Source organism: Rhinolophus sinicus, chromosome X (genome assembly GCF_036562045.2).
Source record: "Rhinolophus sinicus isolate RSC01 chromosome X, ASM3656204v1, whole genome shotgun sequence".
Taxonomy (NCBI): Eukaryota; Metazoa; Chordata; class Mammalia; order Chiroptera; family Rhinolophidae; genus Rhinolophus; species Rhinolophus sinicus.
In genome coordinates this window covers 24,225,696-24,250,728 of record NC_133768.1, presented here as the reverse complement: position 1 = coordinate 24,250,728, position 25,033 = coordinate 24,225,696, and the positions used below count along the sequence as shown (strand labels likewise).

At 38.8% G+C, this 25,033-nt stretch overlaps 1 protein-coding gene and 1 pseudogene across 1 annotated transcript; both read left to right on the top strand.

The window, feature by feature from the left end:
* The first annotated feature begins 513 nt into the window (after nt 1-513).
* TASL (TLR adaptor interacting with endolysosomal SLC15A4) lies at nt 514-16,926 on the top strand. The gene is made up of 2 exons (XM_019710538.2): nt 514-657; nt 14,937-16,926. Exon 2 carries the CDS (start codon nt 14,938-14,940, stop codon nt 15,829-15,831), a length of 894 nt encoding a protein of 297 aa, XP_019566097.2. The 5' UTR covers nt 514-657; nt 14,937; the 3' UTR covers nt 15,832-16,926.
* Nucleotides 16,927-19,081: 2,155 nt separating this feature from the next.
* LOC109433934 (biogenesis of lysosome-related organelles complex 1 subunit 5) lies at nt 19,082-19,929 on the top strand (annotated as a pseudogene).
* The last annotated feature ends 5,104 nt before the right edge of the window (nt 19,930-25,033 follow it).

Here is a 25,033-nt window from a genome sequence, read left to right as displayed (position 1 = left end):
CAAATGTTTACAATCCCACTATAGTACATGAGAGTGCCAGTTTTTCCAAAACCTTGCCACTAAGTATTATTGAATTTTTTTTTACCTTTGTTAATTTGAGAAACTGTTTTCACCTGTATTTTTAAAAATTATGAGTACAATTGAGAAATAATACTTCTTAAAAATCATAATTAGTGATGAAACAGAATTTTCTAAAAAGTATCTGACTTTGGTTCTCTTTTGGGAGAGGGGTCCCAGAAAATTTAGGATTATAGGAGTAAATTTACGTTGACAGGAAACTTACATAATGTGTACTGATAAGTTGTTTTAACAAGAGACAGTTTCATAGATAGGTTTCATTTTTTGAAAAAGGGGAAGAAACACCATTCTGTGGCTCGATGTGGGTTTGTCAGTTATTGCCTCCCCCCCCTTTCCGGGACTTCCCACTGCTCTTTAGAACAAATCAGATGAGCAAAAACAACTCTTTTTCCATTGGATCAGCTTTAAAAAGAATGGAAATGCAACAAGCAGTTTAGTTTCTTGGTTTTTAGCAGTGAAAGGTAGACTCACCAGAGGCTTGCGAACATTTCTGGGAAAAAACACTGGCTGCCTTATTCATCTCTCTATGGTCAATCGTTGTGTTTCTGCAGGACCAAAGGAGCAGATTGGTTAGTGAAGGTAAGAAAAAGGAGGCAACAGGCCCTATAACTGTTAACTTTTTCTGTCATTGCTCTTCTCATACTTAACTTAGTCCTTTACCATCAGAACTCAGATCCAATCTTATGGCATCTAATACTTTTCTAGTTTACCAAATCAGAGGTGAGAGAGAGTTTAAGTAAGCATTCATCAAAGGTGGACTATAGAGAGAAATTAAGTGAAACATTCCCTTCTCTTACCTCTTCATGTTCATATTTGGGGCATTTTTAAAATACTTTTTTTTCTGGCAAAATATTTGACTGGTCTGATCAAGTATTTATTGTGTAATTTATTCAGTCCTCACTCACTAATTCCTACCCAGATTTAGTTTCTGCATTTTTAAAAGAAGGCCAACTATCAACTATACTTCCGAGAGAGAGAGAGAGAGAGAGAGAGAGAGAGAGAGAGAGAGAGAGAGAGAGAGAGGCCAAAAAACCTAAGCAGAATTTTGCAGGGATAGCACAACACGAGTTCAGTTATAGTGATGCAGTTTTAGAGAGGAATCCAATAATAATAAATTCCAATTGATGTGACTCTCAATTATTCATTTAGTGAGCTTGTAATAAGTGTTTTTCTGTGGGGCAGGACACAGACAAAGTGAATGTGATCTACAGTGATGATGCTTTTCAAATTGCTATCTGGGTGATTTGGGGCAAATCTACTTGTTATTAAAGACAACGTGTGCAGAAGTGGACTTTTGTTTGAATTATCTTTAGAGCTGCTCATACATTCTTCTTTTTGTGCACATCAATCTATGCTTGAATATAGATCTGGTTTGGCCAGAATGTTCATATGGATATTTTTAGAACGTTGGTTGCATAAGCCAGTGTAAGAACATTGTGTTTCTGAACTTGAGAAGTTTCTTGAAGGAGTAGAGAGTATTTAAAATTTGTGTAATTCATATTATAATGGTAATTTGGGGGACACACAAAAACAGTGCACTAATTCTAATATCACTTTGATGCGATGTTTTCAATAATTCAAGTTACTGAACCAATTCCAATCACATACCTAATGAATATCTTAGACATATAAGAATTGTCTCTCTAAGCTCTTCATAAACATGATAGAATATAAACTTGCTTTCATTAGCTAAATAGAGCTATTAACTCTCCCAATTTTTGTTTTGTAAAGTTTCAAACCTATGTAAAAATGGAAAGAATAGTACAATGAACACCCATATTTCCATCATGTAAATTAATCAGTTGTAGATTTTTGCCACATTTACTTTCTTTCTTGCCCTCTCTCTCTGTCTCTCTCTCTCTCTCCCTCTCTCTCTCTCTCTCCATACACACACACACACATTTTTCCTGAACTGTTTGAAAGTATATTGTTAAGTTTAGAGCATATGACACCTCCAAATTCTTGAGCATGTCTCTCCTCAGAGAAAGGGCAGACTTCTACATAAGTACTATAATGTGAAGGAAATATAACATCAATAGAATCCTGTTATCTAACATAATTCATATTAAAATTTCCCCAGTTATCCACATGCTCTTTAAAGAGATTTTATTTTTTTAATTCAGGATCCAATCAAGTATATTGCATTGCATTTGGTTGATATGCCTACAATTAAGTAAATGTTAATCTACATAATTGACAATATAATTAACAATGATTCACAATTATAACACCAAGGAAATTTAACATCTGTCAACACTATTATGATCATTTATTTTTTCAGTCTTCTCATTTTGTGTCAAAATATTTCAAAAGTAATTCAAAAAAGTCACCCAAGCTTTAATTTTTGTTCGTGAGATTTAAAGACAGAATATGAAGAAAAATCCAAAGTATGATAAAAATATATTTACTCTTATTTCTGCACCAAAATGTACATTTTCTGAAGTAAATTTACATATCCAGATAAAGCCTTTGGAAGTAGATATTACCTTTGGTCATAAGGATTTAAGTAGAACCGAAGAGAAAATTATTTACTTGGTGATGTTAATATAGAAAACAGAGGTCTTTTGACTTATGATTATATTAGTATTATCTTAGCCATCAAATTAGACTTTCAGAAATTAATTCATTAAGAATCACTTCATATTTGATAGAATAGATAATCCCAAATTATATGTTTTGTAACAGGAATTGAAATATGGATGAGTGATACTTTAGAACACCTGTCAACAAATGCCACAAAAGATGAAATAATAGGGATATAAGCCAAGGTATATGATTAAGTAAATGGTTATTTCCAGCTCTAAAGAACATATACTTTCAAAGATAAGAGCAAGGAATGCTTTTTTCACTCAGGGAGATGCTTTTTTACACAGATACTTTTTTACACAGGGAGATCCTTCCTAAAGAAACCCCTTGTTTTGGGTAAAATTTTGTATCATTCACTAAAAAAAAGAAAAAAAATTAAAACATATAATACAGATTTGGCTAGATTATCATAACTAGATTATGAACAAAATAATATTCAAGGTTTTCAATGATAACCTTTCAGTAGTTTGTCAGCAAGTCCCCCAAATCAATAAGAACGTAAAAAATAACGATTGGTATTATGGAATCTAGAATTTAGATTATACGGGAAATGGAGAAATGAAGAGATGAAATAGAGTATTTTGAGAATTTGGGGGTATTAAAAAATAATATCCCTGATATATATCACCTACATATAATCTTAAGATAGTTTGCTTCACCCTCAAATTTAAGGCAAAAAATAAATTTGCTTATCTGATTGGAAAGTTAAAAAATAATAATGTGTTGAAGAATGTCGGTGGAAACAGTTAATCTCGAACGTTGCTAGTGAGAGAATAAACTGGCCTAAGCTACTTGAAAGGCAGTTTGCAATAGCTATGATCTAGTAATTTAGCTTCTCTAAATCAGGCCTAAGGAAATATTCATGGAGGCATATGCAGTGGTTACACATAGTAAAAAAGCAAGAGGGAATATTCACCATGAGAAATGATTTGCTAATATAATATGTACCTATAGATGTACGATTTTGTAATTGTTAAAAGGCAGCTCTATATAAACAGCTGTGTGGACAGATGGGAACCAGACTGTACCCTAGGTTGATGAAATAACGTTTTCTTGCATCAGTTTCATAAGGCTACATCCCGTCATGTGGGGGGCAGCCCCATCCCACTGCCTCCATTTTTGTGCAGCTGTGGTCTTCTTTGCACCCTGTTTCAACCCAGCGTCTCAGATCTTAGCTCGTATGCACACAAATTGTCCTTCCCGAGACAGGATCTGTTCTGCTGCTTTATCACCTCCAACTCCCCCACTACCTACCAATCCCCAATCTTCCCACTTTTGTTACTGCCACTTCTTCATTCAAAAGACTGTCCCAATGATTTATTTCAGTGTTTAAGGCAGCAGCTAAATTTTGCTAAAGTTTCATGCAATCCTGATAAATATATTGGGGTAGGAGAGAGAAGAACCTAGAATCACTTTCTAATTGAGGGACATGGATTCTGCATGGATGGCCAGGTACACTGAAATGTTGGTATATGAGACGAGATGTGAAGAAGGGTATGGGTGGTGGGACAGGGGATGGACAGGGAACCAGGGCTCTGATGACAAGACAAAATATACAAATATTTGGGATGGGCATGGGGTTTGGAAGAACTGGGAGAAATTCAGTATGATTGGGGTCCTGGGTCCTGAGGGGCACAGACAGATATGAGATTGGGAAGGCAGATAAGGGCTGCCTATCACAAGGGTCTAATGTGTTTGGACACTGGGATCTGTTGATATTTAAACAGGGCATCTGTAATATTAAATGACTCTGGTTACAAAATTAAGGGTGAGATGATGCCAGGCTATAGCGGGGAAATGGTTAAGGAAAATGTTCATATGGTTAGATTAAAAGACCAGAGGATAAATTATTTACATACCTCAGATATACGAGCATCGATACACAAATAGGACATGTAAATAGCCCTCTGGGCCACCCCACTGGGTTGGGCACTGGCTGCCTTCCTGGAGTTTTTCTTTCTGAACTTCACTGCACCTTCCTCCCTTTATTCAGCAAGTGCTGTTGTTATTAAATGGAGTCAGGGCTGATATCCTTTTCCTAGAAGTACTAATTGCTTATCATGACTGTGTAATATTAACTGCTCTCAATTGTGTAGTAGTGTGATATCTTCAGACCAGACTATACGCTCTGGAGTTTGTAAACTTGGATTTGAATCTTGCCTCTAGTACTTAGTTGTTTTGTGACCTTGGGAAGGTCATTTGTCATACCCAAATCTCAGTTTTCTTATTTGGAAAACCCAGATTAGGATAATATCTAACATGCCGTGTTGTTGGAAGATTAGGGGTAATGTATGGAAAGCACTGGACATAATTGCTATTATTATTATTATGCCCCATCCAACTTATTGTATCTGCTTTTTGACTCAGGTCAAGGGTAGGGAAACCATGGCCGATGGGCCAAATTGGCTCTTTGCCTGCTTTTGTAAATAAAGTTTTATTGGAACACAGCTACATCCATTCATTTATGCATTGTCTATAATGGCTTTCCTGATATGATGGCAGAGTTGAGTAGTAGTAACAGACCTAAAATATTAAATACTTGGCCCTTTATAGAAAAGTTTGCTGATCCCTAACTTAGGTTTTTCCAAATGTTTCCTCTTATAAAGTCCTTCTCTCTTTATGTCTTCTCTTTGAGTCCATGCTTGTGTTGATTGGGTATAAAAGTGTGTTTATGTAGAGAAGTTATAACAATTTCCTGAGAAACTATGTAAATGCTAGTGTAGGATTTATATCACAATTTCTTCTGAAATCCAAGTCAATGATTTAACAAAGTGCTGTACTTTAGCACACATTCTAAGTTGTGAAATTGCACATAAGGTTAATTTTGGTATTCCCCTGTCTGGTAATGATTAATATAGGCTAAATTTGCCTAAAACATCTCATCTGCAAATGTCCTTGGGTGTCTTTTCCTTCACACTTAACCAGTCATGGAGAATTCCAAATATATTTAGATATATGTACACATATACATATATACATTCTCTGTAATGAGAAACAAATTCAACTGATAATATATCTTTGAACAATTGAAGTAATCCATTGGGTCAAGTTTTAGTTTCTCAGATGAAATTAAGTCTAGTAAATGTTAACATTTTTTTTGAAGTATACCTTTTGTAATACCTTTGAAGGGACTAAGTGATGTCTTTTAAGAATTTCACAGATCATCACTGAAATGTATTGAGAAAAAATGCCAACAATTAATCAAAATAAACCCAAATAACTTTCTCTATTTCTCTATTCTTAAATTTTAGAATGTCATGATGTACAGCATTATTTTCATTCTAATGGTCCATTAAAGGGCTTTATGAAGACTAAATGAGTTAATAGATGTACAATTTTTGTTTTTAAGTGTTACCCAACATTATTATTCTCTTTGCATAGCTTTAGAACAATCTTTCAAAAGCTGCTTTAGCGTGCTCTCTGCTGCCCTCTGCTGTTAACTTTTCAGAAATGAATTTTGCTTCTGAGTAATATCTACCTCTCTTTCTCTCCCCTTAATATATTCATAAACCCATGCAGTATTAAAGTTTGAGGGGACTACATAGATAATACCACAGATAAGAAGTTTAAGAAGTTGATTTAATTTACAGATGAGAATTTGAGTCTCTGAGAGGTTAAGCAACAAGTGAGCATGGGCTCTGTTTTCTGTGCCAGTGTTGGAATACCTGGTGACTTTGGACACATTACTTAATTTTGACATCTATAAAATGATCATAATAATAGTACCTATATCTTAGAGTCTTTGTGGGTATCCATTGATTTAGTACATAAAAAGCACTTAGGATAGTATCTGGGTGGTGGCTAGTACTAATGTTAGCTATTTTATAGACTTGTCACTAACTAGCCTCAAACCACAACTAGAATTCTGGTCCCTTGACACTACCAGTTCAATAATATTTTGTTTCGTTTTTTTTTTTTTTTTTTTTTGCTTTAGTGAGTCTGAATACATAACTAAATTTTACCTTAGAAAGTGAATTTTTAAAATGTAACTTATTCACTACCGGGGGTACCAAAAAAAATGTATACACATGACTTGTATTCATCTTTTCTTATTGGTATATATTATCACAAGTTTAATACAGTTTTTTCCTTTCTTAAAATGTGTATACATTTTTTTGGCACCCTCTGTATATTTGAAGCTCTAGTAGTCTTTGCAAAGCCATGTGATACCACAGCTCTTGCTATCACTCTTTCCTCCTTGTACTGTGCAAGGTGGGCTCCCCACAGAAATTATTACAAACACAAGCTCTTCAAGCCCCCAATATAAATTCCTACTGCCTACACTTGGGAGGTAATTTCACCGTTGACTTTAAGTAACCTCTCTAATGAGCTCCCTGCCTGAATCTCCAATGCATAACTAGACACTTGCACTGAGAGTGCACCTCATGTCAGACTCAAGAGAAACTAAACTAAACCCAACAGCTTCTTTCTGGGATCCTTCTCCTGATCTCATTTTGGTCAATGCTGGTGCCATTTCCCACCATGCTGAGGTTCACAGTTACGTTTGGCTCTCTCCTCTCTCTCATTCACTTTCATGTCCAGGAGTCTTTGTCTCTCAAGTTCATTTCTCCTCTGTTTTCTGCTCCCTCCCTCCTGCTTCCTGTCCCAAACACCTCAGGAGGCTGCTGGATTCATCCCCTGAACTGGGGTCCTTAACACCAATCTCACCCTGATGAAATTCATCTTGCACTTCAGTGATCGATAACATTGTGCCATGAATCCGCTTAGTCACCTTCCAGAGCTTTGTACTGCCTGCAGGGTAGATTGAATGGCCTCAGCCTTGCATGTCCCAATTTACCTCTCTCCTCCCTCACAGTAATCTCTTCTTTTAGCCATCAGTGTATCTATCCCTAGACATCAGGACACACTTTCTGCCTTTCCATCATTGGACTTACCACTTCACTGGTCTGCCTTGGGCCCCAACACATCAGAATGGTAGCGTTCTTATTCTGCTAGCATTAAGGTCCCAACAATGTCCTCAGATGATGACAAACAGGGCAAAGGGCCCATTCCTCAAAACAAGATCCTAGACCCTCTTCCTTCATCATTGTGAAGGAGTGAAGATTAGCTGGAGTACTCATAAACATCATCCACCTAAAATAAAAGAAAAATCCATTAGGGCTGATTGTTGAAAAGAAATAGAATAAATAGTGGGAGATTTAGGATATGTCTGAAGGGGAATAAGGGGTAATAAAGAGTGATTCTGCAAATTCTGCCATTTCAAGTAAAGGTTCTTAGGTGACCATGACGGAGAAACACTTGCATCCCATCTAGACTGGTGTCCATTACTGACACACACGAGAACGACAACACAGGCCTCTTCACCTTTGTTGACCTTCTCTCCTCTCCTACAATGCTTTTCCCCTTTCTCATCTGCCTGTTCAAGTTCTTCTTGTTCTTTAGGGCCAAATAAATGTTTACTGCTTGCACAGTGATTTCTTTTTCTTTTCTTCGCCCTTAGAATATGCAGTATCTTTAACCACAAACTCAGCTGTACAGGAAATGCCACCTTCCTTTTTCCCCTCTTACTTACTTGAAAAATATTTATCTTTAGTTCTCATTTTAATTAAAAAATTAATCAAAGCTATACATGCACATAATTTGGGTCAAATAATTCTAAGATGTTTGCTGTGAAAAAAAAATCTGTCCCTTTTTCAGAAGCAACTACTTTAATCTCCTTTGACTAATTATTTGATATTTACTACCATTTCTTTAAATAGCATGCATGGGTTGCAACTTTTGGAGTTTTCAGTTTGAGGCATTATTTACTCACTTGTCCCCATGAAGATAAGGATTTAGTTCTCTTTCCTCCCCTGGCCTTCACCAAGTACTACAGACATTCTTGTCCTGTTCCTCTCACTATACAGACTGGACACTCAGTCTGAACACATAGGCAAATGCCCAAGAAAATTTTTATTGATATTACATTACCATAAATGATAAAATATTATCTTTGTTTCCTGACTTTATCGTCATCCTGTGGTTATATTGTAAATTTGGTTAGATCAATTTTCGCTGATTCATATGTTATTATGACTATGCAAAAGCTATTTACAACTCAGCCATGCAGTAAATCATGGTTTTTCTTTTTTTTTTTTTTTTTTTTTAAAGATTTTATTGGGGAAGGGGAACAGGACTTTATTGGGGAACAGTGTGTACTTCCAGGACTTTTTTTTTTCCCAAGTCAATTTGTTGTCCTTTTAATCTTAGTTGTGGAGGGTGCAGCTCAGCTCCAGGTCCAGTTGCCGTTTTCTGGTTGTAGGGGGCACAGCCCACCATCTCTTGCGGGAGTCAAACCGGCAACCTTGTGGTTGAGAGGATGCACTCCAACCAACTGAGCCATCCGGGAGGCAGCTCAGCTCAAGGTGCCATGTTCAATCTTAGTTGCAGGGGGCAGAGCCCACCATCCCTTGCGGGACTTGAGGAATCGAACTGGCAACCTTGTGGTTGAGAGCCCACTGGCCCATGTGGGAGTCAAACCGGCAGCCTTTGGAGTTAGGAGCACAGAGCTCTAACCGCCTGAGCCACTGGGCCGGCCCTAAATCATGGTTTTTCACTGCACAACTTTTTCTTAAATTATGAGTTGGAGTTTATGATTGTCTAGATCTGTGGTGTCCAAAATGGTAGCCAAATTTGGCCATTTAAATTAAGATTTCAGTCACACAAACCATATTTCAAGTGCTCATTAGTCACACATGGCTATCAGTTATCATATTAGACAGCAGCACAAATATTGAACATTTCCATCACCACAGAAAATTCTATTGGACAGCACTTCCATCACCTCAGAGACTATCTACAAGACCACATGATTACAACAAAAATAACTTAAAATTTTTTTTGAACTATTCACACAGGCATTCTACACTTCTCCAAATTAAAAATTAAAAGGAAGTTCTATATAGTCCCTGTTTCAAAATAGCAAAACTGTCTCAGATAAGGATCCCATTTTTTTTTTTACCAAACATCTAAAAATTTATACTCTTGGTTCACCATCTTCTGATACCTCCTCTCTAACACCCCTTGAAAGGAGTACAGAAATGAATGAATTAGTCAGATACCACTCTAGAATTATTGCTATGACAGTGATCATCCAGTGAACTTTATTTAAGGAGGGCACAGCTCACAGTGGCCCACATGGGGATTGAACCGGCAACCTTGGTGTTATTAGCACCACACTCTAACCAACTGAGCTAACTGGCCACCCCCATCCAGTGAACTTTAAATTGCAATTACAATTAACTGTCTTCAGTACCTTAAACTTCTTTTTATTGATTTACTTACTCCTTTCAGAGGAGCACATCTTCCATTCACTTCCTCAGAAAGTTGCCTGGGAGATAAGCTATTTGAGACTTTGACCTAAAAATATCTCTATCCTCATACTTGATTGATGACTTGGTCATTTAATTCTAGGTTGAAATAATTTTCGTTCAATAATTTTTAGATATTATTACATGGTCATCTGGTTTCTCATGTTGCTGTTGAAAGGTCTGAAGATTCTGGTTCTTAGTCTTTTTTTTTTCTTTTCCTTTTTCTTTTTTTCTCTCTGGAAGCTTATAGTTATTTTTTGTCCTGAGTGTTCTACCATTTCACAATAACAAGGAGAGGTATAGGGCTATTTTTACCTAGTGTTTTGGGAACTCATGTCCTTCAGTTCTGGGAAATATATATATTTTTAACTTTTATTTATTTAAGTGTGTTTTTCCAAGACCCATCAGCTCCAAGTCAAGTAGTTGTTTTGATCTAGTATCTAGTTGTGGAGGGTGCAGCTCACAGTGGCCCATGTGGGGATCCAACCGGCAACTTTGGTGTTATGAGCACCGCGCTCTAACCAACTGAGCTAACCAGCCACCCCAGTGAAATACTTTTGAATTCTTTGAATTTCTCCTCTATTTTCTCTGCCCCCTTTCTGAACCTTCTGTTATTCAGATAATGGATCTCCTGGACTGATTTACTAATTATATATTTTCCCTACTATTTTCCAACTTGTATTTTTGTTCTCTCAGAATGGGAGTTGGCCTTAACTTAGCTTCCAATCGTTCTACTGAGTTTTAAAATTCTCTATCATTTTTCATTTCTAAGAGCTTCAGAATGCTTTTTAAAAATGGCATCCTGGGGCTAGCCTGGTGGCTCAGGCGGTTGGAGCTCCCAAGGCTGCCGGTTCGATTCCCACATGGGCCAGCGGGCTCTCAACCACAAGGTTGCCAGTTCAACTCCTCGAGTCCCGCAAGGGATGGTAGGCTGTGCCCCCTGCAACTAGCAATGACAACTGGACCTGGAGCTGAGCTGCGCCCTCCACAACTAAGACTGAAAGGACAACAATTTGACTTGGAAAAAAAAAAGTTCTGGAAGTACACACTGTTCCCCAATAAAGTCCTGTTCCCCTTCCCCAATAAAAAAAATCTTAAAAAAATAAAATAAAATAGCATCCTATTCTTAATTCAAGATTGTAATATTATATTATCCCTATTTCCTTGAGAATATTGATGGTAGTTGAATTTCCCCCCAGAGTTATTTTTCCTCTAAGAGGCTGTTTTGGTCTCTCTTATCCAGAGCATTCCTTAGATATTTCAAAGTTCTACTCATATTTAAGGATGGGGATCCAAAAAGCTCAATGGGCTCTATTGATTGTGAGCTTGAATAAAGGGTGATCTGGTTGCCTCATTTAGTTGGGAAACCTCTGATGTCAATTGCTTTTCTCCGACTAGTCTGATTTTCCCAGAACAGTCTTCCCAAATCCTGCCTGAAAGGTGGTTGCTCCATTGTCAGTGTTCTGGGAGCTAGAAGGAGAGGGTCATGGATATCAGCACCCAACATGCGTATGCTTAATCTTTCTATTAGTGGTTCAGTAATTCTATCCTCAACTAGTATCTCTCAGTCCAGAGATCTTATGTTTTATTCCTCAGAGAATAAATCTCAAGTTTTCCTTTGGGGATGAAGATGAGAGATGGTCATCTGGCTACATAGAATGAGGGAGAAGATCTGGGTTTCTGATTGCCTTTTAAGTAGACTTTCAATCGATCTTATTTTAGATACACCCCCTTCACCTTACTCACAAAGGGTATGTGGTGCCACCAATTCCTAAGCATTTAGCAGAATTTAAATCAGATTGGCTCTTGGATTTTCCCATGCCTCTTTTAAGATTCAGCCTTTTCCGGTCTCCCATGTTATTAACTCTTGGCCTCCTGTTTCCTAGCTTCTAAAATGTTATTGCTCTTGTCTCTTCTCCTGTTCTCCCTTTTCTTGTATGTATCTTAAAAAACTCACTGTTGTTTTAATGAAGTATGGGGAGGTGGGAAATACATCCACGTGCCTAACAGATCTTTTTCCTGGAAATCTTTGCTTTTCTTTACCTCAATTTGATTTCGCTTTTGAACTCAGCTCATTCTCCTGAATAATCACTATCAATCAGGGTTTCCTCAGTCCCTTTAGGTCTCCGTCCTCCGTGGGTTTGCCTCTAAGTTCCAGCTTGCTTACATAGAGCCATAGGGTCAGTTGGGGATGTGGGGATGGGGGTGGAGTCTTTGGTTGTCATCATGTAGTCACACTGGTATCCATGGTAACATCTTATCCTTCACTTGGCCCTTGGTTACTAGTCTATAGAGATCATGTCTGCAATACTCCCATTCCATATGTAGGTCTTCAGGTTTGCAGGCTCTGGGCAGCATGCTGGTATGTGAGCGACTTGATGAGGCAGCTTCAGACCTGTCCTCTCAGACAATCCATGTGACGGGCTCTCCTGCTCCTGCATCATGTTGGGCAGGAGAGGATTTTGTGAGACTCCCTGCTTCCTCAGATTCTACCTGGGACATAGGGTACAGAGCTCTTCTATTCTGGGCTCCCAAACCTATCTGGAGCCATACGGTTTCATTCCACGGGGGAATTCCATGTACTGAGTCTATTGTTGATGCATAAATATTATGCCCTGAGTTTTTTAGGGTTCTGGATTCTGAGCTTAAAGGCTCAGGTTATGGTTATCTCAAAAGCCATTTCTCTAAAACTATGATTTTCTGCTGAGAGTTTCTGAAGCCAATTTAGAAACTCAAAAGCCGAGAGTTGAGTTTCTGCTCTGGTTTTCCACAATAATGTTCTGAGGCCTTGAAGGGGGAAGGCCCTAGCTGTAGCCTGGGTGGGGTGGAGTGGGAGGGTTGGGAAATAACTGCCTCACTATGGAGACTTGATGGCAAACTTTTCTGCTCTATTATCTTCATATATAAAAATATACACATTTCAAGAAAGGATAAAATTGTACTAAACATATGCTGATGTAACCACTTTGAGCACCTCTTGTAATTGCAGAAGTCAAATGTGACTTGTATTCATCTTTTGTTATCAGTATATATTGAGTATTATAATTTTAATAGTTTTTTCTTTTCTTAAAATGTATATATACTTTTTTGGCACTCTGTGTGTGTGTGTGTGTGTGTGTGTGTGTGTGTGTGTGTGTGTGTGTGTATTTGTCTTTTCACCTGGATGTTCAGTTTGTTGAGGGTAGAACCACACTTGGAAAGTTTTTTTTCCAGGAAATAAGAACATTTTCTTTATCCTTACAAGTATGTTTGGTATACAAAAATTACTTTATGGAGGGGTGGCTGGATGGCTCAGTTGGTTAGAGCACGAGCTTTCAACAACAGGTTGTTGATTCAATTCCCACATGGGATGGTGGGCTGTGCCCCTTGCAACTAAGATTGAAAACGGCGACTGGATTTGCAGCTGAGCTGCGCCCTCCACAACTAGATTGAAGGACAATGACTTGGAGCTGATGGGCCCTGGAGAAGCACACTGCTCCCCAATATCCCCCCCACCAAAAACATTAAAAAATTTCTTCATGGATTTGTTGAAGACCTTTAACTTTGTATTTTTGTGGCACATGACAGTGTCTAAAATAGAAACACTTAAATAATTGATAAATTTGTTGAATATATCATGGAATAGTTCCAAAAGAGAAAATAAACATAGAAATTAATATCCTTATACATTTAAAACAATTACGTTAATTATAATATTTACCTTATACAATTTAAAAAATTTACTTGGAAATAACTTCATGAATGTAAAAGAGATGCTAATATTAAAAACGGACCCTTGCATATGGTTAAAACAATCCTTTTCTAATTTGACTTTAATTCAGGTTCAAGTTGACAAGTCTGTTTTAGAAGCCCAGTCCTCAAGGCCAAAGAGTACTAGTTTTCCTTGTTGTCTGTTGCCCCAGTGCCAAGATTGCCAGTGAGTTTCTTTTCTAGAAAAGTGCAGCTGCTGGTTTCTAGCCTATTCTAGCCACTACGGACTCAGGTGACAACTGCTGAGGCAGGTGTAGTGAAAGCCCACAGTCTGGAAAGCTCCTTGGTAATTAGGATAGAGGTCAACACATCAGTTGGGTCCAGAGACATTTCCAGGACGTATTGTGAGAAGTGGGTGGGATAGAGCAAGAAACTTATCCTAGGCTGCAAAGGTAGGTGAGGTTTTGTGGTCCTTCATGATGGGTTGAGAGTGAATTAATTTTAATCCATGCAATTGTTCTCAATTATTTAATTCAAATTGACAAATATCTTCTGAGTCCCTCCTAAATGCAAACAATGGTGCTGGCTCCCAGGGATAAGACACAAAGATGAGTAAAACACAGCTCTTATTTTCAGTAGAGTTTGCCACAGTTTTCCTCCTTGTTTTTCTCATAACTCACTAGCTATGTTGCTTCCCCAATTTGCAGCTTCTCAACCACTCTCCATTTCCTGAGGCAGGATACAAATGCCTTTGCTCGACTCCTAAGGCCCTTCACGACCTAATTCCAGCCTATTTTCCCAGCCCTTTCTGCTTAGGCCTAGTATCTTGGTGTATGGTGAATAATCCATGCCACCATATTTTCTCCTGACTCTGTGCCTACTTAATCTTCACAATTTAGCTTACATGTCATCTTCTCTGAGACATGTCCCGTAACTCCTGCCCCTTAGCCCCAGGCTGTGTTAGGGGCTCCTCTTCTGTACTTCCTTTGTGCCTATCACTATTTTAACCCTCAGTGACATAATATTGGAATCATTTGTGTCTAGCTTACTTTCTCCCATAGTGGAAACTTCTTGAAGGATGGAACGGTGTCCTATTCATCTTTGTATCTCTAGCACATGCCACAGTCCTGGTACACAGCAGGCACAGAATTAATAATGGCTTGGTAATGAATAAAACGACTTCATTTATTGTCATTTACTTTTTTGATATATCAACTGCCAATTTAAAATGAATTCCAATCTTCATTTCCCTTATTGTTACTCTCTTTCCAGAATGCTGTCAGAAGGGTACCTCAGTGGACTTGCCTATAGGAACGACATCCATTGGAGTTGTGCATCTTATAATGAACAGGTGGTTGAGGAAAAGGAAGAAGAGACAAAATCTGCTGCTCTTTCCTATTCCTCAGAGGATGAAACACAAGTCAGAAGTCTCTACGTGAGCTGCAAATCCTCTGGCAAGTTTATTTCTTCAGTGCATTCCAGAGACAGCCAACATGGTAGAAACCAGAGAATCACAATGCTCCAGACAAGCCCCAATCCTGTGTTTGAAAGCCCAAACTTGGCTGCAGTTGAAATATGTAGAGACCCCAGCAGAGAGACCTACTTGGTTCCACCTTCCTGCAAAAGTATTTGCAAGAATTACAATGACTTACATATTGCGGGGGGCCAGGTGATGGCCATTAATTCAGTGACAACAGATTTTCCCTCTGAGAGCAGTTTTGAATACGGCCCTTTGCTGAAATCGTCTGAGATTCCTTTGCCCATGGAGGATTCCATTTCCACTCAGCTCAGCGACTTTCCTCAAAAACCTATCCAGAGGTATTCATCCTACTGGAGAATAACCAGCATCAAGGAGAAAAGCAGTCTTCAAATGCAGAAGCCTATTTCTAATGCGGTGCTGAATGAGTACCTGGAGCAGAAGGTGGTGGAGTTATATAAGCAGTACATTATGGACACTGTATTTCATGACAGTTCCCCTACCCAGATTCTGGCATCGGAACTCATCATGACAAGTGTGGACCAAATTAGTCTCCAGGTGTCTAGAGAGAAGAACCTGGAGACCTCAAAAGCCAGGGATATAGTCATTAACCGCCTATTACAGTTGGTGTCCACTGAAATCAGCACTCCTAGTCTCCATATTTCTCAGTATAGCAATGTGAATCCATAGAGAGGATGCTTCCGTTCCTCTCTCAACCACTCACAGCTAAAGCAACACTTTATTCATTTATTCTGAGAATGTGAAGGAGGGGGTTGTGAAGGAATCAAGAGCTAGGGAAGTAAAGGTCAGCTGGAGGTCAGGTGTGAATTAAGAGGCAATCTCATGATATTACACGTGGTGCAGGAATGTGAGAAGAGGAGCTATAAAGAATGATTTCCAAGCAAGTGTTGTAGAGCAAGAAAACAAAAATAAAAATGATCAAAAAAGTGAAGTCAGGATGCATTTAAGGGAGTACAGAAACTGAAAAGATAAGCCAAAGAAGGACACACATCATGGCAAAAATAAAAAGCCAAAGGTTTCAGGATAAAGAGTAAGAATGTTACTCAAAAAAACTCCTCCCAACTTGTTTTTTTCTTGAGGGAAATGGACTGTAGAAAACTGCAGTCCTTCTGCAGCAGAGAGATTCAAACAGTTTTCAAAATATGTTTATCTCTCTTTTCTCTGTTCTGTATCAGTAGATCACTTAAAACATATTCTTCATAAACATTAAAACAGTAGCAAATTGCAATTGTGTTTCTATTTTTGAATGACTACTTAGCTACAGCCCCCAAACAACCACTCCAATCTCCTAATTCTGTTTATTGGTGGAGATGAAGTTTTCTAAACGGAAAAGGCCACATAGTGCATAGAAAACTATTTGACTTTGCTGCGTATGATTTTCTTGGTGATATGAAATTAGGAATCTTGTTTTTTCCCCCATAGTTTTCCTTTTCTCCATGTTCTCTTGACCCTTCTGGAGCCAGGAAGGGGTTTCCGTATCCTGAAAACAAGGTTACAAGTTCCAGGGTCCCATGATATCACATTCTGTAAATTCATGCACAGAATGGTAGCTTCGTGAAGAGCAGGTGCTCTACTTCCTTTCTCTAGCTCAGGGATTGGCAAACTATGGCTCATTGGCCAAATCCAGCCTGCCACCTGGTTTTGTTTTTAGTTTTTTGGAGATATAATTGACGTAACATTGTATTAGTTTCAGGTGTACAACATGATTTGCTGTTTGTATACATTGTGAAACGATCATCACAATAAATCTTGTTACATCCTTTTTGAACTCTCATGAGCTAAGATTTTTTTCAACCATTTAAGAATGGAATTTTTTCAACCACAAAATCAGGGTATTTTGTGACACGTGAAAATTATGATATTCCAATTCAGTGTCCATAAAAAAGCTGTATTGGAACACAGCCACACCCATTCATTTATACATTGTCTGTGGCTGCTTTCACACCGGAATGGCAGAGTTGAATAAACACAACAGAGAACACGTGGCCCACCAAAGCCTAACACACTATCTGTCCTTTTACAGAAAATTGCCAACCCTGCTCCACAGCAGTGCCTTGTCCATATAATAGTTGCTTGACGTAATTCAGCTTCTCTGGGGAAGCTGACTCTGAGATAGAAACTGGTGAGCAGCTTTACTGGGCAGTGTTGGGAATAACCTCTGTGAGGGAGTGAGCATAGCAGAAGAGGTTTGTAGAGAGGCCTCAGGTTGCCTGGGAGCTCTGAATTCGGGGTGGTCCTTCAAAACGGATCCAAATTAAAATTAGAGGGTTGGCTTTGGTTCTCCAGCTTACCCAGAATGGGGTGTAACCTTAGCTGAGGCCCTTCAGTTGAGGGCAAAATCCCCAAAGTGGGAATCAAGTGTGAGGCTTCAGCAATCAAACTCCAAAAGCTGCTGGGGGAATGAGCTTCTCATACACAAGGTGAACTATGGAGCAAAACAGCATCCTCGGGTGATCGGTTGGCTCAGTTGGTTAGAGCACAGTGCTCATAACACCAAAGTCACAGGTTCGATCCCTACATATGCCACTGTGAGCTGCGCCCTCCACAACTACATTGGAAACAAATGACTTGACTTGGAGTTGATGGGTCCTGGAAAAATACACTATTCCCCAATATATATATTTTTTTATTGGGGAAAGGGAACAGGACTTTATTCCAAGTCAAGTTGTTGTCCTTTCAATCTTAGTTGTGGAGAGTGTGTTCAGCTTCAAGTTGCTGTTCTTTCAGTCTTAGTTGTGGAGGGCGCAGCTCAGCTCCAGCTCCAGTTGCCGTTGCTAGTTGCAGGGGGCACAGCCCACCATCCCTTGCGGGAGTCAAACCAGCAACCTTGTGGTTGAGAGGATGCGCTCCAACCAACTGAGCCATCCGGGAGCTCAGCAGCAGCTCAGCTCAAGGTGCCGTGTTCAATCTTAGTTGCAGGGGGTGCTGCCCACCATCCCTTGCGGGACTCAAGGAACTGAACTGGCAACCTTGTGGTTGACAACCCACTGGCCCATGTGGGAATCGAACCGGCAGCCTTCGGATAGGAGCATGGAGCTCTAACCGCCTGAGCCACTGGGCCGGCCCTCCCCAATAAAATTTTAAAAAATACAAAACCCCAGCATCCTCTACATTTCTCAGGATTTGTAGGGTGAATGATTTTTTTCAACATATAATATTGTATAAGGAAACCTGGTTTTGAAGTAATTATTCAGAAATGTTATTCACTGTTTTAAATATATAATAATAGATGCAACATATTAATTACTTGCTGTGCGTCTGGCACCATGTTAAGCGTTTTGTATGAAATTGTCTTAATGTAATTCTCATAATTACCTTGTGTGAGAGAGTGTCTTTTTTGTTGTTTTAAACAGACAAGCCAGCTGGTCTCAGGGAAATAATTTGTCCAAGGACAGACAATAGGGGCTCGAACTGGATTTGAATCCATTTAACTTGAAAGTCCTGATTTTCAACCACTACCACCTACTCTCCTGTTGACCACTGTGTTTGTCTCATTAAAGACTCATTAAAAGAACTCATTAATCTCTTTATCATTATGTTACTTCATTTTTTTCTTTATAGTGTTTTGCTTAATATTTATTTGCATATCTTTCCCCCTCCAGGTGATAAGCTTTGATTTGTTTGTTTTTCCATGTCCCAAACAGTACTTGCACATAGTAGGCACACAATTAATATGTGTCAGAAGAACAAATAAGTTTTGGCTGTGTTGGATACTGTATCTGGTGGTTGAAATGAAAGAACATCAATATGAAAACCAGATAACTGCGACTCGGAAAAAAATGCTATTGGGAGTTCCTCCTCCAGGAGAAAACTAACTGAATAAATGAGCCTAATTTCTTATAGCAAGGTAGTAAATGGTATAATAAAATGCATTATAATAAAATGTTATCACGGATGTTTTTCCTTTTGCTTACTGACAAATAATTTGTTACAAAGTACAGGCATACCTCAGAGATACTGTGGGTTCAGTTCCTGACCAGCACGCTAAAGCATCACAATAAAGTGAGTAGTAATATTTTTGCCAGTGGAGGGTCTGGCCTTCCATTTGTAAAAAATGCAACATCTGGGGGCAGAGCTGGTTGGGGTGAGCGGAGGAGAGATGGAGATCATTGTGGGTTATGAGGCTGCAGAGGGCAGCTGCAAGAAGAGGGACTCCCTAGGGACTGTGGGCTCACCAGTGCACCTGATTATCAAGGATCTTGGAGAAATTCGTTCAAGGCTTTGAGATCACAGACCAGTTACTCAAGGTGAAACCTATTATGTTCTGAAAGAATTTGAAGAAAAATGTGGTCTTCAAGAAATGCGAGCCCTTGAAAATTTGAAGATTATGATGCATGAAACAAATGAACATACTCTTCCCAAATGTAGAGAAACAATGCAAGACAACCAAGTTCTCCAGAGATTGCAAGCAGCTACTGACTCAGTCTGTAGACTCCCACTGAGGGAGCAGGAATGTAAAAAGAGTTATAATGATCGTTTAATAGCTAATGAATCATACAATCCAGCATACAATCCAGTGGGAGGATTTCATGAAAGAACATGAAATCCTATAATGATAGTATAAAATCCAGTGGGAGGATTTCATGAACGAACAACACAACAAACAGGCTGAAGGGGATGGAGAGCACAGAAAAACTACGGAGAGGCTTAAAAAACAATATGCCGAGATGGAGAAGGACGTAGCAAAATTTTCAGCCTTTTAAGAATTGAACCATAACAATTACAAACTAATGAGAAAACATTGATTTCCCCACCCTACCCCCAAAACTATTCCCACCAAAGCATTTAGCCTCTACTTCAAGCTTAGCAACATATTCAATGGTACTCTTATAACAGAAGAAAGAAAATTCTACTGGAGTCTTAATTAAATGTTTAATAGAAGAGTGCTACATTTTTCCAGTTTTAAGTGCCTACGTATGATTATTTGAATGGAGAGGAGGAGGAGGAAAAAATGGGATAAATTTATTCTTTGTGAATCAGAGTTGGTCTTCTTTTCCATTATCTCAGAGAACTCTAAGTATAGACTTCTAACAGAGAAAAATAATTTCATTCATTCTTATACAGGGTTAATATTAGTTTATTATTGTGGCTTAGAAGGCAGATAAAATGGCTGCTTGTTATAGCCTCGTTGGCTATTGGAAGAATGTATCAAGTGTTATTCCATGAGTAATGTAGACAAAAGCAACTGTCCTTGGAGCAGAGATCACATCTAAGAGAGGTGAGAGTCAAAACCTTGTCTCTACTAAGGCAAAATGGCCATGTTGGTCTTTGAACTGCCTGTTGGGGAAGGTTAGAGATTTTGCAGTGCCACATAATGTCATGTTTCGGTGGATGAGAAGACAGACTGGTTAAGTTCTGTGGCCTTTTAGCACTTAATAGTTTCAGCTTTTTTAAAAAAAATAGTTTCAGCTTTTAAAATGCCATGCCAATAAACCTTAATTAACACCCCCACCCCCACCAAAGAAAAACATGCTTAGAAGGAAAAGCTTCCCCAAAACATAATCGACTTCTGGCCTTTCCAAGAACCATAGTCTTGCCCATAGTATTTACCTCATTTTTGTGTCTGTTTTGCTATGGGTAAGCTTTGTAAGATAAATCATAATGTCTATACATGTTTTAACTGTTTAATGAGTAATCAGCAAAGCCTGCTATAAGGAGTCCCTCTGGAACCATATAAAGATTCTGGTTATGAATATGCCAGAAGTATTTGCCCACATGGCAAATGATCCATTTTAAATGTAAATCCTTTTTAGTGTTTAACATCTGTTCTCATAAGCAGGTGTATTCTGATGAAACATGTAACAGTTCTGTCATCACCGTGATCTTTAAAAATCTGCACTTAACAGTCTAATTGAGGAACTAAGTTCATTTTTTTATTTGCCACAACGAAGCAAAATTAAATACAATAGTCTCAAGAGATTTATGGCAAATGAATTTGATGTATGGATAAATCTTTCAAATACTTTTTTATTGCTCTTCAGTAAAGAAAGGCACAAGAAAGAAAGTACCCAACTCTTTCGTGTTATCTCAGTGTTGCTAGTGCAGAAAACTGACAATGCTGGCTTGTGTAAATTTATGGCTTACTGTCAGAGCTTCATTCTTGGCTGCATGTTGAAAATGTTAAAGTTAATAGAGTTAATATTAAAGTTAACAGAGGGAATGAAAAAAATGCAGCACCTGTGAAGCACAATAAAGCAAAACGCAATAGAATGAGGTGTGCCTATAGACTGGTTCATTTTTTTCAATGAGCATTTATTTGATGCTGTGTTTTTTTTGGTTTTTTTTTTTTTTTTTTTTTTTTTTAGTGGGGGTTGAAGCACTCTGTATTCAACATATGTAGGAAAGACACACATGTGCATGTGTGTCTTCTCTGCAAGTTTACTGTTGGCGAGACCTAGCAAATGACTAGGGAACAAGTAACAAAGCCACCTATTAAGCAAGACTTTGGCAAAGTGGTATAAGCAAGAATACAATTATCAATGATTACAACTCAAGTGTGTTAAGTGCCGAAAAGGAAACATGTTTGGAGGTACTGGACAGTGGAAGGGCCCAGTGCAGGCAAAGATTCCAAGGGGAAGTGATGGGTTCAATTACTCTTGAAGAACGAGATAGGATCTAGGATCTAGGCAGATGGATGTGAGAGAGGTTCCAGGCAGAGGCATGAGAGGGTTTGGCGTGACAGGTGGATGGCTATAACCAGAGCTAAATGAATGCATGATTGGGCAGTATATTAGTTTGCTATTGTAGCAAGTTAACACAAAATGAGTGGCTTAAAACAACACAAACTTATTATCTTACAGTTATGGTGGTCAGAAGTCCCAAATCATTCACACTGGGCTAAAATCAAGGTGTTGGCAGGGTTGTGTTCCTTCTGGAAGCTCCACAGGAGAATCGGTTTCCTTACCCTTTATAGCTTCTAGAGGCTTCCCATTGTCCTCAGCGTGTGGCTGCACATCACCAACCTCGGTCACCATCATATCTCCCTCCCTGACTCTGAGCCGCCTGCCACCCTTTTATAGGGATGCTCGTGATTACATTGGGCCCACCTGGATAATCGAGGTTAAAGTCCTAATCTCAAGAGTCTTCAATTAATCACACCTGCAAAGTCCCTTGTGCCTTGTAAAGTAACATATTCACAGGTGCCAGGGATTAGGACCTGAATATTTCCTGGGGTGAGGTGGCAGGGGGATATTATTCTGTCGACCAGAGATAGGATCATTTTTTTCCTTTGGTTGTCAGAAATTTGCCTCTCCACCATCAATTCTCCTTATTCAAGATGAGTAAGTCCATGTTTGCTTATATATAAAATAATGTTTCCTTTTTTGCCTGCTGTCATCCCATACTATGTATTTTTTTTTTTTTAAAGGGAACAGGACTTTATTGAGGAACAGTATGTACTTCCAGGATTTTTTCCAAGTCAAGTTGTTGTCCTTTCAATCATAGTTGTGGAGGGCGCAGTTCAGCTCCAGGTCCAGTTGTCATTGTTAGTTGCAGGGGATGGAGCCCACCATCCCTTGCGGGACTCGAGGAGTTGAACCAGCAACCTTGTGGTTGAGAGCCCACTGGCCCATGTGGGAATCGAACCAGCAGCCTTCGGCGTTAGGAGCATGGAGCTCTAACCGCCTGAGCCACCGGGCCGGCCCCCCATACTATGTATTTTGATTTGTCCATATACATAAATCCACTTTTTTTCTTGCTTATTTTAGACATCCTTTTCTGGACTCTATTTCTACTTTTATCTTTCCTTCTTTTAAAATACGTTTCTTTTTTCATTATGAAGGTGGTAGCTTGGATGACAGCAAAATTAAAAAAATGAAGGAAATATCACTTTTAATTCCTCAATTCCCAAATATTCATAGTTAATATTTGGAGTGATATTTTACCCCATTCTTTTCTCCATGTACCATTTTCCCCCCCTCTGAATAGTGATCATGCTATTTTTAAATAAAATAGTGTATCTTTTGTTTGTTTTACTGACATTATATCAGAGGTAAAAGTTCTAAGATTATTTAGAGGTAAAATCTAAATAGATTTGAATTATTTGCCTGGGAATAATCTATTAGTTTTTCTTTCTTCCCTATACACTATTTGATAATGTCTGATATTTTGTGGACATTTTGTCTGTTGCAAAGCATTAGGGCGATATACTCAGGAATTTATCTATATTACAATAAGGTCTCTTTCTGAGTCTTAATTATTACCCTAGTTTGACATTCAATGTATATAATTTGGATAATTTTCCTTGTATACTGCACTTGTCCATACAGAAAATCACCTGCCAAATTTTCGTTTACTCACACTTTAAATTCAACGAAATTCAGGAAATATTTATTGAGCATGAACTGTTACACAAAGATGATGTTGACACAGCCCCTCTTTAAAGAGCTTATTTATGTAGTTCAAACCCTATCAAGGGAGGCACACTAAGTGTATTAAGATATGTGCAAAGACTATTTGAGAGGCATTGAATAATTTTTCTTTCCATCCATCCCAATTCAGCATCTGCAGCCTTAGCCTAATCTTGTATTTTATTTTCTTAGTTTTTGACCCTCAGCCCCTATGATTGGTCTATGACTAGAACCTTCTAAGCACTCTGGGAGGTGAGGAAGGGGTAGGGATGGGGTACCTTCAATATGGACTTTGGTAATCCACCCTGGCTTTGACCTTGACTTGGCCTTAACCTCAGAGTGGGCATGATGTGTGGCCATTGCACGTTTGGTATTGAAACCCCTCCCCTCCTTCCCACGGCCCTTATTTCTGTCTTCTTATGCCCAATGTTTTGCCAGAAACAACTCAAATGTTGAGAAGAATGAGGTCAAGTAGAGAATCTCTTAACGTTTCACTGGGGACCTGCAGAGAATACTTGCTAAAGTTGTTTTGTAATCGACTAACTTTGGGAAGTAAGAGGATGAAAAAACCGGTTTTTACAAATTTCCTGTTGCAGGATATAATTAATATTTTTTTTCCTCTTGAAAAATAGATGCAAAGGTCTAGGTTCTGGGAGTCAATATTTCAGCTGAAACTACAAGATGAATTAAAAGATATTTTTATACCGTCAGTATCTCTCAGTCAGAAGAATGTTTTCATTTATCAGACTATTGTCTCAAGTCAGATAAAGCATGTGGTTAGAGGAAGAAGAAAAAGTGATCTTTGGGTCATAGAAAATTGGGAACCTGGGCCTGCTTTCTGACGCACCCCTTATCCCCCCTACACTTGGGGAGGTGGCATGGCTTAAAAGAGGACCGGGTCTTGTGGCTTTCCATAGGAAGCCCTGAAAATGTTTTCTGGGTTCTATCAGTAATCTAGAAGCAACAGACACCTGAGGACCTAAAGGGCCCTTGCAGACAGGACAGTGGGCATCTTGTCAGTGACCTGTGGTAACCTGTATCCACTGATGACCAACAGTCTATGACTTGAAGGTCAGCTACAAACTCCTGCTTCACCCTCCACCATTCCTTGGCATTATGTAAAATTTCAGGACTGTGGCACAACCCTGAGAAGGACTGAAGAAGCCAAGAATGACTAAAGTAATATTTTCTGCTACCATGAGAAAATGGAGGTTCAGATTCAGAGATTGAGTTAGAAAGAAAGGCAGAAAGAAAGGCAGAAAGGAAGGAAGGAAGGAAGGAAGGAAGGAAGGAAGGAAGGAAGGAAGGAAGGAAGGAAGGAAAGGAAAGAGGAAAAAAGAAAGAAAAAGTGTTATTTATTACACACCTGAGTTTGTGGAGTTGAAGTTATAGTAATTAGACCCCTACTCCTCTGCCCTGTCCTAGGAAGAAAAAGCTAAAGACAGAAACCTTCAACTTCTGAAGTAACAGCTTTACGAGAGGGACCAGTGAGAAGCTAGGTTTAGCACTAGTTCCAACAGACA

What these genes read in the sequence shown, in the direction of transcription:
- TASL (XM_019710538.2), top strand. Translation starts at nt 14,938, where the DNA reads ATGCTGTCAGAAGGGTACCTCAGTGGACTTGCCTATAGGAACGACATC.